This window comes from Melozone crissalis, unplaced genomic scaffold (assembly GCF_028551555.1).
Source record: "Melozone crissalis strain CALT ecotype California unplaced genomic scaffold, PUWL_Pcris_2 ptg000106l_1, whole genome shotgun sequence".
Lineage (NCBI taxonomy): Eukaryota > Metazoa > Chordata > Aves > Passeriformes > Passerellidae > Melozone > Melozone crissalis.
In genome coordinates, this window is record NW_026535883.1 from 1,684,928 (window position 1) to 1,704,563 (window position 19,636).

At 51.0% G+C, this 19,636-nt stretch overlaps 1 protein-coding gene across 2 annotated transcripts; it reads right to left on the minus strand.

The window, feature by feature from the left end:
- Nucleotides 1–3,264: 3,264 nt before the first annotated feature.
- CTSB (cathepsin B) lies at nt 3,265–17,320 on the minus strand. Of its 2 annotated transcripts, none has more exons than XM_054291774.1 (10): nt 17,217–17,320; nt 10,794–10,945; nt 9,427–9,512; nt 8,947–9,061; nt 8,224–8,342; nt 7,540–7,625; nt 6,380–6,526; nt 5,281–5,397; nt 4,119–4,247; nt 3,265–3,500 (listed from the first exon to the last, which is right to left on the minus strand). In XM_054291774.1, exons 2-10 carry the CDS (start codon nt 10,917–10,919, stop codon nt 3,403–3,405), a joined length of 1,023 nt encoding a protein of 340 aa, XP_054147749.1. In that variant the 5' UTR covers nt 10,920–10,945; nt 17,217–17,320; the 3' UTR covers nt 3,265–3,402. The 2 variants fall into 2 exon arrangements, with proteins under 2 accessions (XP_054147749.1, XP_054147751.1); XM_054291776.1 differs by lacking the exon at nt 17,217–17,320 and adding an exon at nt 14,125–14,294.
- Nucleotides 17,321–19,636: the final 2,316 nt, after the last annotated feature.

Here is a 19,636-nt window from a genome sequence, read left to right on the forward strand (position 1 = left end):
GAAACTCCAGTTGTTTCTTTTCTTCCTTGAGATTTGAGGCATCTTTCCAGCTCAGAGCTGAGCAAAACCCTGAAGGTTTTGCCTCCCTTTCTTAAGCAGCCTCTTCTCCCTCACCTCTGGTGCCTGCTCCATGCTGGAAAGATGCTGCTTCAGCTGGGAGAGCAATGTGCTTCCTTATCCAAGGAAAAAGCTCTGGCCACTTTCTGGCCCTCAGTGATTGACATCCTGCAGGCTGGAAGCAGGCAGATTGTAGCCACATTTCTGTTGTGCTGAAGGATGCTGAAATGAGCCCTTTTAATGTTAAATATATGAGAGGTGAGGCACTCTGTCCACCTGAATGTGCCCCCAGCTGAAAGGCAGCTGTGCAGCTGGGACAGATGGTCCCTGCAGTGACACAGATCTTGTTTCAGCAGTGGGGAAATGGTTAAAATGAGAAGGGAGCTGCCAGCACAGCCCTGAGCTCATAACCCCAGGCCTGACCCACAGCAGGCTCTGGGCTCTGTGCTGACCCAGCCCCAGGGCATGGGTGGCAGAGCAGGGCAGGGGAGGGAGGGTTTGCACCCTGCTGTCCCTCATGGGATGCTTTTTTAGGGTGGCCTTGCTCACCCTGGAAGCCAGGAGTGATCCCTGCCAGGAGCTGGGAAGGCTGGAGCCACCAGGGGTGACCAGGGCAGGTTTCCCTGACCCACTTGGCTCTGGCTCTGGGTCAGACTGATGTGTGAGCTGCAGGAGGCTCCCCCTGCTGTCTTCAAACACGTCAGGCTGGCCTCACAAGAGGAAACAGCACTCTGAAGGCAAGTCCTGTTCTCCTGGGGTGGATTGTTGTTTGCAAGGTCCCTACCCACCCCCTTCAAATGCTGCTTTGCTGTCCTGAAGGGAAGGAGAGCTGAAATCCTGGTCTAGGACAGAGCTGCCAGGTGCAGGGTGGTGGCCTTTGCAAGGCCGAGCCCTGGTCAGGCTGTTACTCAGAAGGAGAGCCCCTACTCCACAGTTCCTGGTGTAGATTTAAGCTGTTGTTCTAAAGAAACTCGTGGTAGCTCTCTTTGTGCAGCTTCCAGTCTTGTTGAAATTAAAAGTTTTCTTTGGAAAAAAAAACAAAAACTGATGCGCCATCTTTTTTTTTTTTCTCTTCAGCTGTCATTTCTTTTACAACAGTAATTTCCCCATAAGTTACAAGCCCTCAGCTCATAAAACTCCAGTGCTCCCTTGGTGACAACTCTGAGTATCAAAGTACAGCCCTGCGTGACAGACCTGGGGGAAGAATATTAACCAGAGTGGCAGCTGAGGGTCCATAAATTCACCTTGAAAGGAGTGGTGGCACAGCCCTGGGCTGCAGGCACAAGCTCCAGGGCTCTGTGCATCCTCAGGGATGCTGGGGACAGGTCCTGGCTGCTCTCTGCTCAGGGTGGAGGCACCTTCCCCATCCCAAGGGCAGCTGTCACCAGCAGGGCCACAGGACAGGGCTGGCAGTGACAACACCTGCACAAGGGAGGGGATTCTGTCCCTCTCAGGTGAGACCCCACCTGCAGAGCTGCCTCCAGACCTAGGGGCAAGAGCAGAAGGTTGTGGAGCTGCTGGGGAGAGTCCAGGAGGCCACAGAGATGCTCCAAGGGCTGGAGCCCCTCTGCTCTGGAGCCAGGCTGGGAGAGCTGGGGGTGCTCACCTGGAGGAGAGAAGGATCCGGGGAGAGCTCAGAGCCCCTTCCAGAGCCTAAAGGGGCTCCAGGAGAACTGGAGAGGGACTGGGGACAAGGGATGGAGGGACAGGACACAGGGAGTGGCTGCACACTGCCAGAGGGCAGGGATGGATGGGATATTGGGAGGAAATCCTTCCCTGTGAGGGTGGTGAGGCCCTGGCACAGGGTGCCCAGAGAAGCTGTGGCTGCCCCTGGATCCCTGGAAGTGTCCAAGGCCAGGCTGGACAGAGCTTGGAACAACCTGGGATAGTGGAAGGTGTCCCTGACCATGGCAGGGGGTGGCACTGGATGATCTTTAAGGTCCCTCCCAACCCAAACCATTCTCTGAAGACAGAAGGGCCTCACTTGGCTTCCACCCCAACCATTAGAGGTGGCAGAAGCAACCAGGAGCCAGGAGCCAGGACACTGGAGAAATCATTTATTGGCACAGGTGTTCCAGCCAAATACAGCACAGCTCTGCCTCGCTGATGCCTGAGCAAGCAGAGGTAAGAGGGGCTATTTTACAGTGCATGGAGAGCCTGCTTCACACATCTCTGACCCATAGCCTCAGGTCACTAATATATTTTGTGCTTTAAAATTAAAAAAAAAAAGCTCTTTGCTATATTAGTGTGTTGGCAAATCACATGATTCCTCCTGTACACCACCTATCACCTCCCCCCAGTAACAAAAATAAGGGTTTTTACCTTCCCTAATGTCAAGAAAAGAATGCTTTAATTGTGTCCAATTTACTGAGACACCACCAAGCATCTGCTTGAGCTCCCTGCCGCAGACCTGGGAACCATCCCTCAGCTCAGCATCCAGCACCTGCAGCCCCAAAGCACCCCAAATTTGGGCACTGCACCCTTGCCCAGGCATGACCTGCACACACCAAGCTGCTCAGCCAGGCAGGAGAAGGGCTTTGCTCTTTCCCAGCTCCCTCCCAGATGCTTGCAGGATATTTGATCAGAGGCTCATGGAGCTCCAGCCAGGCCCTTCCCCAGCATCAATAGCCCCAGACTACAGCAGATAAAAAAGTCAGTGAAGAGCTGAGGAAGAAGTGGTTTGAGAAGCCAGGAGGATGGAGCAGAGCAGGCGATGCACGAGGGACTTGGTGCAGGCAGCTCTGGCCAGAGCCACCCCCACAGCAAGTTCATCAGCAGTTTGTTCATTAATAGGTCTAAAATCAGTCAATTCAAGGCACACACTCACAGGAAATTCCTCCCTGCTTGTTTTGGGTGCTAACAGTCAGATCAACCCATCTGGGGGTGCACAAATCCCCCCTGGCCATGGCTTTCCTGCAGCATCCACCTCTGCTGCCCCACCAAGTCTCTAATCCCAGCACAAAGCTGCTGCTTCCTGCCCTCCCAGCGGCAAACTGGGCTGGAAGGGGTCCAGGCTAACCAAATTCCAAGAAGAATTTGGTTCTCCAGCAGTCCTCTGAGCAGGGCATGCCCCTTTCTGCTACCAGAAGCAGGAGGTTGGCAGAAAGCAGCTCCACCTCCAGCCCCAACGTACAATTTTAAAAACAAAAACCCAAAAATTTTAAAAAGAAAAAAAAAAAAAACACAAACAAAAATTTTTGAAAAAAAAAAAAAAAAAGAAAAGATAAAAAGCTTTAATAAAGTAACCTGAACTAGAGTCTCTTTTAGAAGGGAGGGGTCTCTGCACCCAACCCACTATCAGTTAAAAGCATCAGGGACTCAGGATTATTTGTGCTTTGATCAGAGTTACATCCTCTTCCAGTACTGCTCCGTCCTGGGGATGCCGGCCACAACCTCGGACTCGATGCCACAGTGGTCCTCTCCCCGCAGGATCTTGAAGAAACCTGGGAGAACACACAAAAAAAATCATCCTCTCCATCCATCCCAGGGGAATGGGGCAGGAAAAATGGGGTGGGAATTGCTGGTGGAGAGGAATGGGGTGGGAATTGCCAGTGGAGGGGAATGGGGCAGGAATTGCCGCTGGAAGGGAATGGGGTGGGGAAATTGGGGTGGGAATTGCCAGTAGAGGAGAATGGGGCAGGAAGATGGGGTGGGAATTGCTGGTGGAGGGGAATGGGGCAGGAAAATGGGGTAGGAATTGCCAGTGGAAGGGAATGGGGCGGGAAAATGGGGCGGGAATTGCCGCTGGAGGGGAATAGGGCAGGAAAATGGGGCAGGGATAATCGGTGGAGGGGAATGGGGCAGGAATTGCCGCTGGAAGGGAATGGGGTGGGGAAATTGGGGTGGGAATTGCCAGTAGAGGGGAATGGGGCAGGAAAATGGGGTGGGAATTGCCGCTGGAGGGGAATGGGGCAGGAATTGCTGGTGGAGGGGAATGGGGCAGGAAAATGGGGCGGGAATTGCTAGTGGAAGGGAATGGTGTAGGGAAATGGGGTGGGAATTGCGGGTGGAGGGGAATGGGGTGGGGAAATGGGGCAGGGAAGGTTCCCTGAGGCTCTCACCGTTCTCCCCCCAGTCAGTGTTCCAGGAATTGGCCACCAGCCAGTAGGGAGTGTCGTTCTCCACGCCCCAGCCCAGGATTCGGATGGCGTGGCCTCCCACCTGCTCCCCAGACACGTGCTGGTAGACCCCTGCAAGGGGAAAAACACCCCAAAATGTCAACAGGGCACTGCCTGTCCACACCACAGAGTGCTCACAGCCTGGTGGCACCAACCCCAGAGTGGCTGAGATTAATAATACATATAAATGTATAATAAAATTATAAACAATATAATTTATTATCTATAAAATACTACTATATTTTATTTTTATAAAATATAAATATAATTTTATAAAATTATATTCATAGCTTATATTTATATATTTTTATAATATAATATATTTATATAATATACTATATAATAGATTGTATACTTATATTAATGTATTTGTGCTATATTTTATAAAATTATATTTATATTTGTATTTTATAACATTATTACATATTATTAATTTTGGTTTTTGGTTAAATGTGAAACTGAAACTTAGCACAGAGTCTAAAGGAAGGAGTTTTGCACAGGGAGACAGCAACAGGACAGAAGGGAAAGGTTTTAAACTAAAAGATGGGAGATTTAGGTTGGGTGTTAGGAGGAGGAAATTCTTCCCTATGAGGGTGGGGAGGCCCTGGCCACAGGTTGCCCAGAGCAGCTGTGGCTGCCCCTGGATCCCTGGAAGTGTCCAAGGCCAGGCTGGAGAGGGATTGGATCAACCTGGGATAGTGGAAGGTGTCCCTGCCCATGGCAGGGATTGGAATGGGAAGATTTTTAAATCATTATCTTCCCACCCAAACCATTCCATAATTCTGTGACTGATGCTCAGAGCACACAGGACACCCAGACACATTCCCCAAGGGGCTCAAAGTTCACAAGAAGAATTTTGAGGTCCTAAAATCTGAGCTGCTGCTGCCAGCTGGGATTTGGGGTGCTTCCCATGAGGGCTGATCCAATTCCAAGACCTGATTCCTCTTGCTATGGACACAGGAGGTGGCACCTGCCCATGTCTTTGCCACAGCAGATACTCAGGTGTATGGTTGAGATCTCCAAGACTGGAGAAGACAGACCAGGGCCACAAAAGAGGGACCCCAGGTTGAAACTCTCCCCCCACAGCCCCAGTGGTGCTGCTCACCAGATTTGTACATCAGGAAATCCTCGTAGACAATGAAGGCTCCTTCCACTGGGCCGTTCTTGTAGATCTCAGCCATGATTTCCTTCTCACTGCGAGGGACTCCGTAGGATGTGATGCCTAAAAGGAAAAGAATTCCCACCATTAGGATGGGCCACACAGGATGGCTCAGTGTGACCCTGCAGGAGGCCTCTTGCACTTAAATTCAGGTTAAATCCCAACCCAGCAGCTCCAGAGGGACTGACACAGCCAAGCATGAAAAGTGGGCTCCAGCCATCCCTCTTCTAGAAGGAATTATTTAATCTGAGTCCTATTCTGTACCCAAAGATCTATTCCAGACAGCTTTAGTGGGAAGGGACATTTTCCCCTTGTACATTCTCCTTTTCAAAACCCAAAACACTCAAGGTGCAGACAAATCTCCAAGAAACAGCCGGATTATCCTAAATGTGCAGGGCTGCCAAGGAGACTTGGAGGTGGCTTTGACACCACGCTCCTCAAGCCATCCACGTGCACCTCAAGGCCTCCAACCAGTTCCACCAGTTCCGCCTTCCCAGCTGAGCCTCAGCAAACACAAATTGTGCATCTGCCACACTCAGCTTTGCTCCAGGACCACCAGGGACAGGGCACAGGAGAAAAACCCACCAGGAACTGCGGTGGTGTTTGCAGGGGTCCCAGGATGAGGGAAGAGATGAGAATGTTGACTCCATGTTTCAGAAGGCTTGATTTATTATTTTATTATATATATTAAAACTATACTAAAAGAATAGAAGAAAGGATTTCATCAGAAGGCTGGCTAAGAATAGAAAAGGAATGATAACAAGGAATGTCTCAGTTTGTGACTGAGACAGTCTGGACAGCTGGGCTGTGATTGGCCATTAATTAGAAACAACCACATGAGAGCAATCACAGATCCACCTGTTGCATTCCACAGCAGCAGATAATCAATGTTTGCATTTTGCTCCTGAGGCCTCCCAGCTTCCCAGGAGGAAAAATCCCAAGGAAAGGATTTTTCATAAAACACGTCTGTGACAAGGAACGGGTTCAATCCTGCCCACCCCTCCCAGGTACCACGAGGAGCAGCTCTGGAGGCCACCTCCCTTACCATAGTGCTTGTCCTCCTTGTATGAGGGTGAGTAGCCAGGCTCACAGTGCCTGCTGCACCTGGGGGTGCCCCCTCCTTCCCCAGTGCAGGGGGGGCGGCTGCCGTTCACGTGGTGCTCGCACGGTGGGATGGAGTAGGGCCGGCAGCCTGTCCAGGACAGAGGTGACATCAACTGGTTGTCCCCAAAGATCCCAATAGCCATGCTGGAGAAGTCACCAGAAGCCCCAGGAACCCCACAAAATCAGTGGGGTGCAGGTCTTCCTTCCATGAGCAGCATGTTTCCCAACAAACCCGCTTCCCACCATCTCCCTCTCTAAATAGTGATGGAAAAGGTGGAAACGTGAACCAGCTGATGGTCATGACAGGGGGAGGCAGAGGGTTCCAGTCTGGAAGTCAGGACCTCATCCAAAGTGCAGTGAACTGGTTCAAACCCAGCAACAACACAAAATTCACAGCCTGATTCATTCCTGCTATGGAAACAGGAGCCTTGGGGGTGTGTTGAGGGCTGGTGTTGGGCCAGCAGCCTGTCCAGGACAGAGGTGACATCAACTGGTTGTCCCCAGAGATGCCAATAGCCATGCTGGAGAAAGCAGCAGAAACCCAAGGAAAAAGACTTTCTGCCCCGGGAACCTCACAAATTAGTGGGGTGCAGGAGGTGTTCCTTCCATGAAAAACATGTTTCCCACCACCTCCCTCTCCAAATGGTGATGGAAAAGGTGGAAACGTGAACCAGCTGATGGTCATGACAAGGAGAAGGCAGAGGGTTCCAGTCTGGAAGTTATTTTTTGAAGGGGGAATACATCAGGAACACTCCTGACCTCATCCAAAGCGTAGTGAACTGGTTCAAAACCAGCAACAGCACAAAATTCACGGCCTGATTCATTCCTGCTATGGAAACAGGAGCCTTGGGGGTGTGTTGAGGGCTCCTGGCTCCCTTCCCAGATGGGCCTCCTGCCTCTGGGTGCTGCTCAAGGACCTTTGTCCCAAAGGAAGGAGCCATGAGGGCAGGGGCAGCCAGCTGGGACTGCGGAGGTGCTTGAGCTGAAGGAGGGAGCAGCCACAAGGATGCAAACCAGGAGAGAAGGGTCCCAAAATCCATGAACTTTAAGCAAGCAGAGCTGCTCCTCCCTGCTTCCCCAAGGGAATCAGCCAGGACTTACCCACGTGGGAATCGTAGAGACCCCCGGACACGAGGCCCCTCTCTGTCCAGTACCTCCAAGCACCAGAGGGGTAACCACCATTGCACCTGGGGGGGAAAGACACCAGCTCCAGCCCCAGCCATCCCATTCTGGGAGAGGCAAGGGAATGGAGCCAGCCTGCGATGGTTCGAAGGAAGGTTTGGGCATATTAAACCTTTTTCTAGTCTGTTCTTTTCTTCCCCAGGATCTGCCTTGAGACACCAAGGCCTCAGGCGAGGAGGTAAGAGCATCCAAATCCCAAAGTGCCTCATTACCAGGTCCCTGACCTGGTAGCAGCAGGGAGGACTTGGAGACTCAACTCCCTACCCTGTGCTCAACAACTGGGAAAGCCACAGGCAAAAGGCTTGTGCCTGAAAACCAAGGATCTGGGACTAAGAAAAGACCCTTCTTTGGGCTTTGGCAGCTGCCAGCTCTGTGTGGGAGAGCACCATTAAGTGGTTGCAGCCATCACCACCCACCATGCTGGAGACAGGATGTATCCCAGTCCCTGGAATCACCTTTATGTTCCCACCAAACTCCCTCATCCACAGCACAAACCCCTGGAGGAGCTCTGTGCTCCTAAAGGAGGTAACAAAGGCACCTCCAGGGTCTGCCCCTGCTCCTCCCAACCACCTTCCAGGAGCACAAGGACCAGGAGCAGCTCACCCCATGCCGCACTCGAAGCCACAGCACGACAGCAGGTCCTCAGCCGAGACCTCCACGCTGACCTTGGCGTTGGTGTGGACACAGATCCGGTCTGAAATCGCTTCCACGGCGCCAAAAGCCTGAGGGCAACCCCAAAACACACATTAGAGCTCAGCCAGGGGAGAGAAACCAGGAAACCTCCTGGAAATGAGAGCAGCAAGCATGGCCTGGCTGGGAGAAGGCACCCAGGAGCTCAGACATTGCAGGATCTCAGTGTACTCTCACTAAGGGCTACAAAGATGCTCCAAGGGCTGGAGCCCCTCTGCTCTGGAGCCAGGCTGGGAGAGCTGGGGGTGCTCACCTGGAGAAGAGAAGGATCCAGGGAGGTCTCAGAGCCCCTTCCAGGGCCTAAAGGGGCTCCAGGAGAGCTGGAGAGGGACTGGGGACCAGGCATGGAGGGACAAGACACAGGGAATGGCTTCCCACTGCCAGAGGGCAGGGATGGATGGGATATTGGGAAGGAATTCTTGGCTGTGAGGGTGAGGAGGCCCTGGCAGAGGTTGCCCAGAGAAGCTGTGGCTGGCCCTGCATCCCTGGAAGTGTCCAAGGCCAGGCTGGACAGGGCTTGGAGCAACCTGGGATAGTGGGAGTTGTCCCTGTCCATGGCAGGGGGTTCAGCAGCAAATACAAAGGCCTGGGTCAGTAAATTTTATGAACACAACACTAAATTTCCCCTGTCCTCACCCAGCAGGAGCCACAGGAGCCCTGGTCTCTGATCTCACTGATGGTGGGGCAATTGGGCCACTGCGTCCGTGAGTCGAAGTTATCGGGCAGCTCCACGTCTGCAGCAAAATCCACCCTGAGAGGAGAGGGAAATCCTGTCTCAGAAACACCACTGAAGCACGACAGGGTGCACTGCACTCTCCAGCCTCCTCTGAAGGTGGCCTGGAGGATGTTTGTGTTATTTGCTCACTGAAGGAGCACAAATACTTATGCTGTCCTCAGAGCAGGTCAGCAGCTTCCCTGGAGTGTTCATTTTCAAGGAGAACAAACTGCACAACTGGCCAAGGGTCTGCCAGGACACAGGATGGATATTCCCCTCATGTGTGCTTAATCCCATGAACAGTGTCCACCCCACCAGGAGAGCCCCTCATCCACTCCAGATGCTCATGAAGGATGCACACAACTTCTACTGGAGCTTCACCTTCCCCTCCCTGCACTCACCTCTCAGGGAGCTTGGGCCCACCCAGGAAGGTGCCACAGAGCTTCTTCACATAGCTCATGTCAGCATTGTGGAAGTTGTGCCCTGCCTGGGGAGAGACACACACAGAATTGGGACAGGACTCTCCAGAGCCACCAAGAGCATCTCTGGGATCACAGCTTGGTGCTCCGGAGATCCTAAACCCCAGCCAGAGTCTGACACTTGCTGCAAAGCCCAGGGGCCAAGAGCCAAGCACCTACAGACACAGAACACAGCCCAGGACCAGCCCATCAGGACCAGTAAGGTCCAGCTCAAGGCTTTGGACACAGCAAACTGGCCAAGGAGACTCAGGTCACCAATAACTGGACATTCACTGCTTGTTTCCAGCCTCCTGCAGTTTCCTTCTTTTACATTATTCCTCCTCTACTTCTCAGTGTATCCAACAGAGGTTTGACAAAGCTGTCAGAGCAGTGTTCATGGTTCAGACAAGAGGGGAAGGAGATGTTGGAACCCTGCATGCTGAGAATTTCAGACTTTCTGTGCTGACAGATTTGACCCCCTGGAGAACACTACATTTGACCTGAGGCTGTAGAGAAAGCTTCCAAAATTCAATGACAGAACTGAGATTATAGGTGTGGAGTTTGATTAGAAGTGTGTAATATCAGGTGGTGGAAAACTTAAGAGTTTAATGTTTTAGAACATAATAACAGATGTGAAGCAAGACAGAGGTTTTAAGGCAGAGGTTAATCCTTCTTCTTCATGGGTTTGAGTAGTATTTTGTAATTAGACAATTATTAATGTAATTAATTATGTAATTTTTATAATGTATTTTTATATTGTATTTTATAATTTATAATGCATTTTTGTATTTGTATTTCTAATGTAATTTTTTATAATGTAATTAATTATGTAATTAATCCTCATTGTGGGACACGAGTGATTAGTTACTGAGTTAAAAGTGAAAATAATTTAAGTGTCATTTCTTAATTATATAGTTTTTCCTTAAAAGACCTTATAGAGATGGATACAGGGCCTTTTGTAGCTTGTCAGTGAAATGCTGTAGAATTACAGCTTCTGAGACTGTGTTATAGATAAGAAATAATAAACATCTGAGTCTGAACACAAAATACCATCTCGAGCACCAAGCTTGGTAAGGAAAAAAAAAGCAAAGAACCAGCAGCTCCTGTTCCACAAATTCATCCTGCTCTGCTCCAAGGAGGAGCTCCACAGTTCCTGTGACAGCATCACCTCACTGGAGAATCCAGCTGGGACCAAGGCTGGATCTCTGTCACCACCACGGTGACACTCCCAAAGCCCAGCCACTGAATCCCACAGAGACTGCCAGCAATGCCTCCCCCCCAAAAAACCCCCAAATCAGCACAGTACTCACCTTCCAGGTGGTGTTGAGCTTGTTTATGTGGTTGACCAGGTCATCAGAGAGGGGAGGGAAGTAAGGAATGCTGCGAGCGTTGGCGAAGGCCACCAGGACACACAGGAGGGACATGGGCGGCCACATCTTGGCTGCTGCACAGGACACCCCACCTGCAGACACATTGCAGCAGTGTTGGGACATCCCCAGGGTGGGCTCAGCTGCAGCAACATGTGGGAGGATAAAATGTGTGGCTGCACCAGATCCCCAATTGCCCCAAAGGTCAGGAGAGAGACACAGGAACAGAGCAAGAACCCCCCCGCTGCAGCTCAGGAGAAATCAGACAAGGCAACCTTGTTTGTTGACCACTGCAGGATTAGCAGCAGCAGGAAAATACCTTTTGAAGCAGATCCAAGGGATTTAGAGGGTATTAAAACCTGTGTTTACTTCCACAACAATGGACCAGGAGAAGGAAAAAGTGACATCCCATCTCCACACCCTACTTCAGGCATGGGATTTGATACAAGCCCTGCTCTTCCCTTTAAAGACAGTATTCCAAATTACATTTTTAAAGACTCATTTTGGCCATCCCCATGCCCTGGGGGTGTCACAGCCCCTGGTGTGACCCCCTGTCCATTTACAGGGGGGTCAGCAGATGCTCCTGTCCTCTGCTCCCCTCCCACTGGGAAGGTGCAGGGAATGAAGAAAGCCCCAATTTGGGGGTCAGAGACACAAAAGAAGAGCAGGAAAGAAAGGAGCACAGCCTCCCATGCAGGAGCACAAGCACCATGCAGCCCACAAACACCCCAGGGCTCTGTGATTTCCCTGCCCTCCCCTTTAACCTAATTCACACCAAATTGCCCAACTTCAAATTTACCCCCAGCGCCAGCAGCCACTTGTTCCACGTCCTCAAACCTGACTCAGACACAACACAAGCTCCTTTATCTCTGCAAACACACCAGGGCACCCTCCTCCTCCTCCCCCAAACCCTCCCAGCAGCCCCACATCCACCCCAAGCCTGGTGAGCACCCCAAGCCCTCAGATCCTCCCCAGCAGAGACATCCAGGCTTTAATTCCTGCTCAGCTCAGGCAGCTGAAGGTGTAATCACCTTGGCAAGCTTTAAACCGGACACACAGCTCCTGCTGGATGAGCAGGGCATGGGGATGGAGCCACACACACTCACACCTCCCTGCTGGCTGCTTCCACCCACTCCCAGCCAAGTTTAGCCTTTCCAGAGAAGAAAACCCAGCAGGAGTGTCCTACTTTCTGCCAGCAGTGAGCCCAGGAGGCTGCAGCTTGCTGTATAAAGGGGCTTTTTTTCTCCTTTCCCACTCCTCCTTCCATCATGTATTTATTTTGTTCCCCCTGCTTTGTGCTTTCAGCAGGACACCCATAAAAAAAAGCTGAATTTCAGCAGCACTTGGGTCCTCCCACTCCTAAATATCAACTCTGTGAAGGGGTTTTATGCACATTTTTCAGGGGTTTCATGGGTATTTTCTTGCTTAAAGGTTTCTGCAGGCAAGGGACTCGCTGGCTGTGCTCCCCTGTTTGCACAGGAGGTTACACCCAGGAAAATAAATATACATTTACAATACAACTGTGCTCTTTGCCCACAACAGGCCACAGAAAGTCTGCAGGTAACCAGCCTGAGTTGAAGCACCTTTTAAATGAAAAATCTCATAAAAATAATAAAAAAAAATGCACACACACAAAAACATCAAACCCCACAACCCTCTGTACTTCCTGCAGTCAACTCAGTATTTTCCCATAGCAGAGGCAGGAGGTGTTTTTGAGGCCAGAAGTCACATGATTACACATTTTTTCTTGCAGCAGGATGTTTGTAAATCTGCTGACAGGCTGAAAACCACCCTGCCAGGCACTGATGGGCTGCTCACACCCAGCTTTTGAGGGACAGGCATGGGACATCTCCCAGCCTCAGGTTACCAGACCACGCTCTCCAGGCAACCCGAAACCAAAGTGAAAATAGATCCCAGCAGTTTCCCCTGAAAGAGGCAGAGTTTCAGCTCTGCTGCTTTGCATCTGCACCATGGACATGGCCCAGGGCCAGCAAACCCAGCAAAGCAAATAGCTGGGAGCCAGATGGCTCTTGAGGCAAAAAAACCCCAAAAAAACTCCTCTTGTGGGCATGGAGCCTGCCTGTGGGCCATGAGAGAGCTGGGGGTGTCCAGCCTGGGGGAGAGAAGGCTCCAGAGAGACCTCAGAGCCCCTTCCAGGGCCTAAAGGGGCTCCAGGAGAGCTGGGGAGGGACTGGGGACAAGGGATGGAGGGACAGGACACAGGGAATGGCTTCCCACTGCCAGAGGGCAGGGATGGATGGGATATTGGGAAGGAAATCCTTCCCTATGAGGGAACAGGTTGCCCCAAGAGATGGGGGATGCCCCATCCCAAAAAACAATCAATGTCAGGTTGGACAGGGCTCTGAGCAACCTGACATACAGTTAAAATACACAGTTAAATGCTATGAAGACGTCCCTGCCCATGGCAGAGAAGCTGGAATTAAATTTTTTAAACATTCCTTCCACCCCAAACCTTTCTATTATTCTATGAGGTCTCCAATGGGAAGTTTCGAGTGGTGGGAGCTGACAGGCAAGATCAGGTGTCTGGAGAAGGAAAGGGAAATCTTCACCCCCGTGGGATTTGCTCCTCCCTAACCCCCCCTTCTCCCTGGCTTTATCCTGTGTACAGCAGGGCTATAAATAGGGCACAGGCACGGGACTGGCAGGACGGATTCCCACCGGGCGTGGGTCACATGCAGCACAACCACAACAACCCCAGAGACCCTACAGCGACAAAAAGCTGCTGCTTTCCTCCCTCAGCCCCTGTACCCCAGCTGATCTGAGCAGCAAAGCTTCCCCTGGCAGCGTTATCGCACTGTGCTTCCCCCAGCACCGCTATCTCCTCCTCACACTCAAACCTCCGGGCTGTTCAAACCCCACAGCAGCAGCCCCAAACACCAAAATTGCATCACAGCTGCTGCACCCCAACATCTGCCCCCCAATTCATGCACAGCAAACAGGGCAGAGGAGCTTCCCCAGGAACCTCAGCAGATCCTTTCCCTTTGTACCCCAAACATCTCCAGAGGTGCCTCAGCTTCAGGATAACCCTGGCCAAGGTTGATCCTCTCACAGCTCCCATCCCACCAGCCTGGAAACAGAAATAAGGGGTCAGCTTCACCCTGCAGGATTCCCCAGCTGGCAGGAGGATGTTTGGGGCTCACAAAGAGCCCCTCATGTCCCCCCACCTTCCCCTGGCCTGAGAGCAGGGAATACTCTGAGCTCCAAACCACTTCTTAAAGGATGAGCAAGCAATAAACAAGAAATAAACACCCACCAGCACACGTGCCCCTGGGTGGGACAGGACACTCAGGATTCAGCCAGCTGGTCGCTCAGAAAGAGGAAATTTGGGGCAGCTGAGTGCAGCCCCTGTCCCAGCGAGGAGGAGGCAGCGAGGCCGAAGGCTCTGCAGAGAGGAGCTGCTCAGAGCAGCTGCAGCCTGCGAGGGAGGAGAGCAGCCCCAGGGCTGTGGCTGTGCTGGTGCTGCAGCATCCACCCACAGCCCTCCGTGCTGCCGCAGAGGAGGAGGAGACACCAGCCCAGAGCCATCCCCATCCCTCCTGAGCAGATCGGGCAGCCCGGGCAGCCCCCTAAACTGATACATCATCATCACCATCATCATCATCATTGAAAATGTTAACAATTCCAATTGCAATAAACAGAAGTTTTTAACCTTTTTTGTTTTGTAATGAAAGGATGAAGTTGTCATTATCTGCTATTATTATTAGTATTATTATTATTATTATTAAAAATGTTAACAATTCCAATTGCAATAAACAGAAGTTCTTTAGCCTTTTTGGTTTTGTAATGAAAATATGAAGTTGTCATTATCTGCTGTCATTATTATTGAAAATGTTAGCAATTCTAATTGCAATAAACAGAAGGTTTTTAACCTTTTTTGTTTTGTAACGAAAGGATGAAGTTGTCATCATCTATTATTATCATCATCATCATCTATGTTTTTAATGTTTTTAAATTCCCTTTTTTTTTTAACAATATCAACTGTTTTCTCCTGGACAGAGCTCCTCGATAATCAAATCCTGATATCCCAGCCTGTTGGAAGCTAGGACATCCCTCTGGCTGCCTTGGATGGCTCAAGCCCCTGCCCAGGGGGCTCACAGACCTTTGATTTTGTGCCATGGAGCAAATTACCACCTTGATATGAAGAATTACAAGTCAAGAGAGCTTAAGTAGAATAATAGTTTGTCACAGGGTGACAAACAAATAGATTTTTTTGGGTTTTAGAATGAGGTCTCAGGGTCCCAAGATGGAGGAATTTGGGTGTACCTTGTCCTTCTGTTTTTTTTCTTGACCTCCATCTTCTGGATTATGTTGGCACTTTTGGATTGGTTTAAGGTAGAAACTCACTGTCTAACATAGGTGATAGGTATTGGGAAGTTATTGTAAATAATGCACATGTAGTTTTTAGTATGAAAAGATAACACAAGGGCAGTCAGTGTGCCTCAACCCAACCTGCCAGACAGACCTCAGCAGGCCAGAGAAAGAATGGTATAAATAAGAAACAATGAACAACGTTGAGAACGAGAACAGAAGAATCCTCACTCCTTCTTTGACACTGGGAAAGAGACTTGTACCTATCTCAGAGTCACTCTGACCAGCAGAGATCCTGATATCCCAGCCCTCAGCAGGACCCCACATCACCCTCCAGCAGCCAAGGCTGACACACATTCAGTGCCCACAGCAGCAAATCCCTTCACCTTTGCACCACAAAGCTCTCCTACCCCAAAACAAAGCCCATGAGTCCCACTTAACTTTATTCAAGAAAGAAAAAGGCACCAACCCAACCCCCAAACCGGCTGTTCGGAGCCCAGCTCACATGACTCAGCCCAGGCAGGTCAGACCACAGATAAGTCACAGCCCTGAAGCATCTCCCAGCTCCTGCTGCAGTGTCTGGGCCAACCCCCTGCAGGCACAGACTGAGGCATCCACACCTCCTTTCTCCAAGGAGCCATCCACACCTCCTCCAAGGAGCCACCCACACCTTCCCTCTCCAAGGAGCCACCCCACCTTCCTTCTCCAAGGAGCCATCCACACCTTCCCTCTCCAAGGAGCCATCTACAACTTCCTTCTCCAAGGAGCAATCCACACCTTCTCCAAGGAGCCATCCACACCTTCCTTCTCTAAGGCTCTGGGAAGGTAAAAGCTGTCCCACCCTCCCTTCTACAACACCCCCCAGCCCTCCAGGGATGCTCAGCACAGCCCAAATCATGTGTCCTGCTCAGCACAGCCCAAATCCTGTGTCCCGCTCAGCACCAGCCCTTAGCCCGGGCCCAGCTCTGTCCTTTGTTCTCTTTGCCAGGGCTTGTGACTCCCAGCCACAACAAAGCCAGCCCAGAAAGGCTCAGCTGCAGCTCCAGATCCAGCTCAGCCTGCTGCGTCACCAGGTGAGCTCGGCAGCACCAAACCTGCATTCATTACAGCTCTCTCTGCATTACCAGAGCTGGAATTATATTTTCATTGAGAAAAAAAAAAACAAAACAACATGAGGTGCTCCTCCCTGTGTTTATTCCCTTCTAGCAAAGCCAGATCGCTAACACAGGTCAGGTAACAGAATCCTAGAGAGGTTTGGGTTGGAAGAGATCCTAAAGGTCATCTAATTTCGACCCTACTAGACCAGGCTGTTCTGTATCTGACAAAATAATTCCCTCCTGAGCCAAGCTGCAGCACTCACTTATGCAGCTTACATGCACAGAAAGCACAAGATTCCTCCCAAATGAAGCTGCACTGATTTTTCTTTTTTTTTTTTCCCTGTTATGCTTACAAACCAATCCCTAAACCAGAGTCTTGCACAAGCCCCCGTGCTACGGCAGGACAGGAGATTTCGAGGGAAATGCCAGAAGGAAGCGATGTTTGCTACATCACCGCGCCCTCAGAGCATCCCTGGCAGTGGGATAAGGGGACAGAGATTCATTCCAGGCCAGAGGAGCCCATGGCAGCTTCTCCATCGCCATTCCCAAGCCATGGTCCTGTCCAAACCCAGGCTGGGTTTGCATCACGGGATGCTCCCAGGGTGCCAAACCGAGCTCGGCGTCAGCTGACGAGCAGGGCTGCGCTGTTTTTCCTGTCTCTAACATAAAAACAAGGCTTCCTCTCTCCTCCCGTGACCTTCCTTGAAGGTTTTTACGCCTTTCGAGCGCTCATTTTCCCTGCCACAACCTCCGCCGCAGCGCATCCCCCATCGCTCACCCTGCATTGCGCATCCCGGACAAAAATCCCCCAAAGCGCCGCTGGAAAAAGCGGGGGACGCTGCTGCTGCTGTCCCTGCGGGTGTTCCGTGGCCCTCACGGAGCCCCGAAAGGATGTGCCCTATTTTCTGTGCCCCCTGTCCCTGAGCATCCCCTCCCTTACCGCTCCTGCCGCTCCTTGTGCGCGTCCCCGGCTCCCCCGGCTCTCAGCGGCGCTCACGGCCCCGCTCGGTGATCGCGGCCGGGGCAGCTCCCGGAGGCTGAGTCATCCCCGCCGGCCCGCCCCCGGTGTGACAGCATCCTGCCGGCTGCCCGCCCCCAGAGCCCGCCTCCCTGCTTGCTTCCATCCATCCACTCCTGCTTGCTTCCAGCCATCCCTGCTTCCATCCATCCCTGCTTCCATGGATCCGTCCTTGCTTCCATCCCTCCCTGCTTCCATCCATCCAACCCTCCCTGCTTCCAGCCATCCCTCCCTGCTTCCATCCATTCATCCCTGCTTCCCTCCCTCCCTGCTTCCATCCATTCATCCCTGCTTCCCTCCATCCCTGCTTCCTTCCATCCCTCCTTCCAGCCATCCCTCCCTGCTTCCATCCATTCATCCCTGCTTCCCTCCATCCCTGCTTCCCTCCATCCCTCCTTCCATCCGTCCCTCCTTCCATCCATCCCTCCTTCCAGCCATCTCTCAGTGCTTCCAGCCATCCATCCTTGCTTCCATCCATCCCCCCGTCTAGCCCTGATCCCGGCTCCATCGCTGCTCCTCTCTTTCCTCCCCTCTTTCCTCCCCTCCTTCATCCTGCCTGCTTCTCTTCTGCCTCCATCCCTGCCCCTCTTCCTGCAGGTTTCCACCATCCTGCCTGTGCCCCTGCTCTGCCTCCATCCCTCCTCCTCCATCCCACCTGGTGTTCATACCTCCACCCTTCCTGCATCCTTCCTCAATCCCGCATCCATCCCACCTGTATTCCTCCCCTAGCCTGTCTCTGGCCTTCCTCGATCCCACAGGTGTTCCTCCCTCTGCCATCCCATCCTGGATCATTCCTCCTGCCTTTCTCTCTTCCTGCTGTGCTCCATCCAATTTCGTTTTCATCTTTTAATCTGTCAGAATTCCTCCTCAACCCCACCTTTATCCCTGCTTAATCCCATCTACATCCTTCCTGCTTCCTTCCTCTATCCTCTCTCTATCCCATCTAGTTTTCCTCCAGCAACCTGTCTGGATTTTTCCTGAATCCCACCTCTGCTATCCCATTTCCATCCTGCCTCTATACCTTTTCCTTCCTGTTTCTCTCCTCCAGCTGGCCTCTCTGCCACCTGGTTTTCCTCCTCCAACCTGCCTGTATCTTTCCTAAACCCTCCTGCATCCCACACCCATCCCTTTTCCACTCCATCTGCATCACACAGGCTGCCCAGAGAAGCTGTGGCTGCCCTGGATCCCTGGAAGTGTCCAAGGACAGGGCTTGGAGCAACCTGGGATAGTGGAAGGTGTCCCTGGCCATGGCAGGGAGTGGAATGAGATGACCTTTAAGGTCCCTTCCAACCTAAACCATTCTGGGGTTCTGTGATCCTCCTGCTTCTCTCCTTCAACCTGCCTTTATCCTATCTAATTTTCCTAATCCACTCTCCTTGCACCCCAACACTATCCCGTCTCCATTCCATTTCTGTCCTGTCAGCATCCCTTGAAATTTTCATCTGGAAATACAGAAATATTTCCCCGTGTTGCTGTGCTGACTGAGTCTTCCCCTCATTTTGGCCAATTTTCAGGAGTATGAGCAACGGAAAAATCATCTCAGGAGCTAGTTTCAAGACCTGTTCTAAACAACAATGACGCTAAAGCTTATCTTTAATGATAAAAAACATTTTTTTATTATTTTTCACCCTTCTCTGAGAGGAGGAGGTAAAAACTATACTCCCCACCATTCTCAGAAATGAAAAGACCATGTGGACTGGAACCACAAATAATCAGTGATCAAAAACCAGTGAGCATATTCCTTTTTTCCCCATTTCCTTTGATATCAATCAATCTTTGGTCATACTCACATTTTAAAGATTGATTTTGGTATGAGAAGATTTCCTAGTGAAGTGATGAGAAAAATCAGAATAACATTTAATACACTTGACTGCACAACTCAGTATTTGGGCAGTAAAATTGGAGATGTTTTTGTGTGTGCAATGGCCCTTGGACCACTGCAAGGGCCTTTGCATGTAATATTTAACCACCCCTTCACTATGTTTTTATTTGTGCTTTAACAATTAAAATATTTTTTTAAAAAAATCACTTGCAATTTGCCTAACTTCCCTCTGACTCCACAGGATTTCTTCACTCTCCTTGTGAAGGTTGATTTCAGTTTTCCACATTGTCTGCAAGGTTTTATTGGCATAAAACCTCATAAACAAGAGAAATAACCTGGATTTTGTCCTGCCCTTTGTACAATCCGGCTCCAACAGCCTCAGTGCCTCCAGTCAGTCAGGACATCACTTAACACTGATTTATTCCAGTAATTTGATAATTTCCCTCTGAATTCCCCACACCTGCTTATTTCCAGCTAGGTTTTCACCCAGAAGTTACAGAACAATGATTTTAAACCTTCA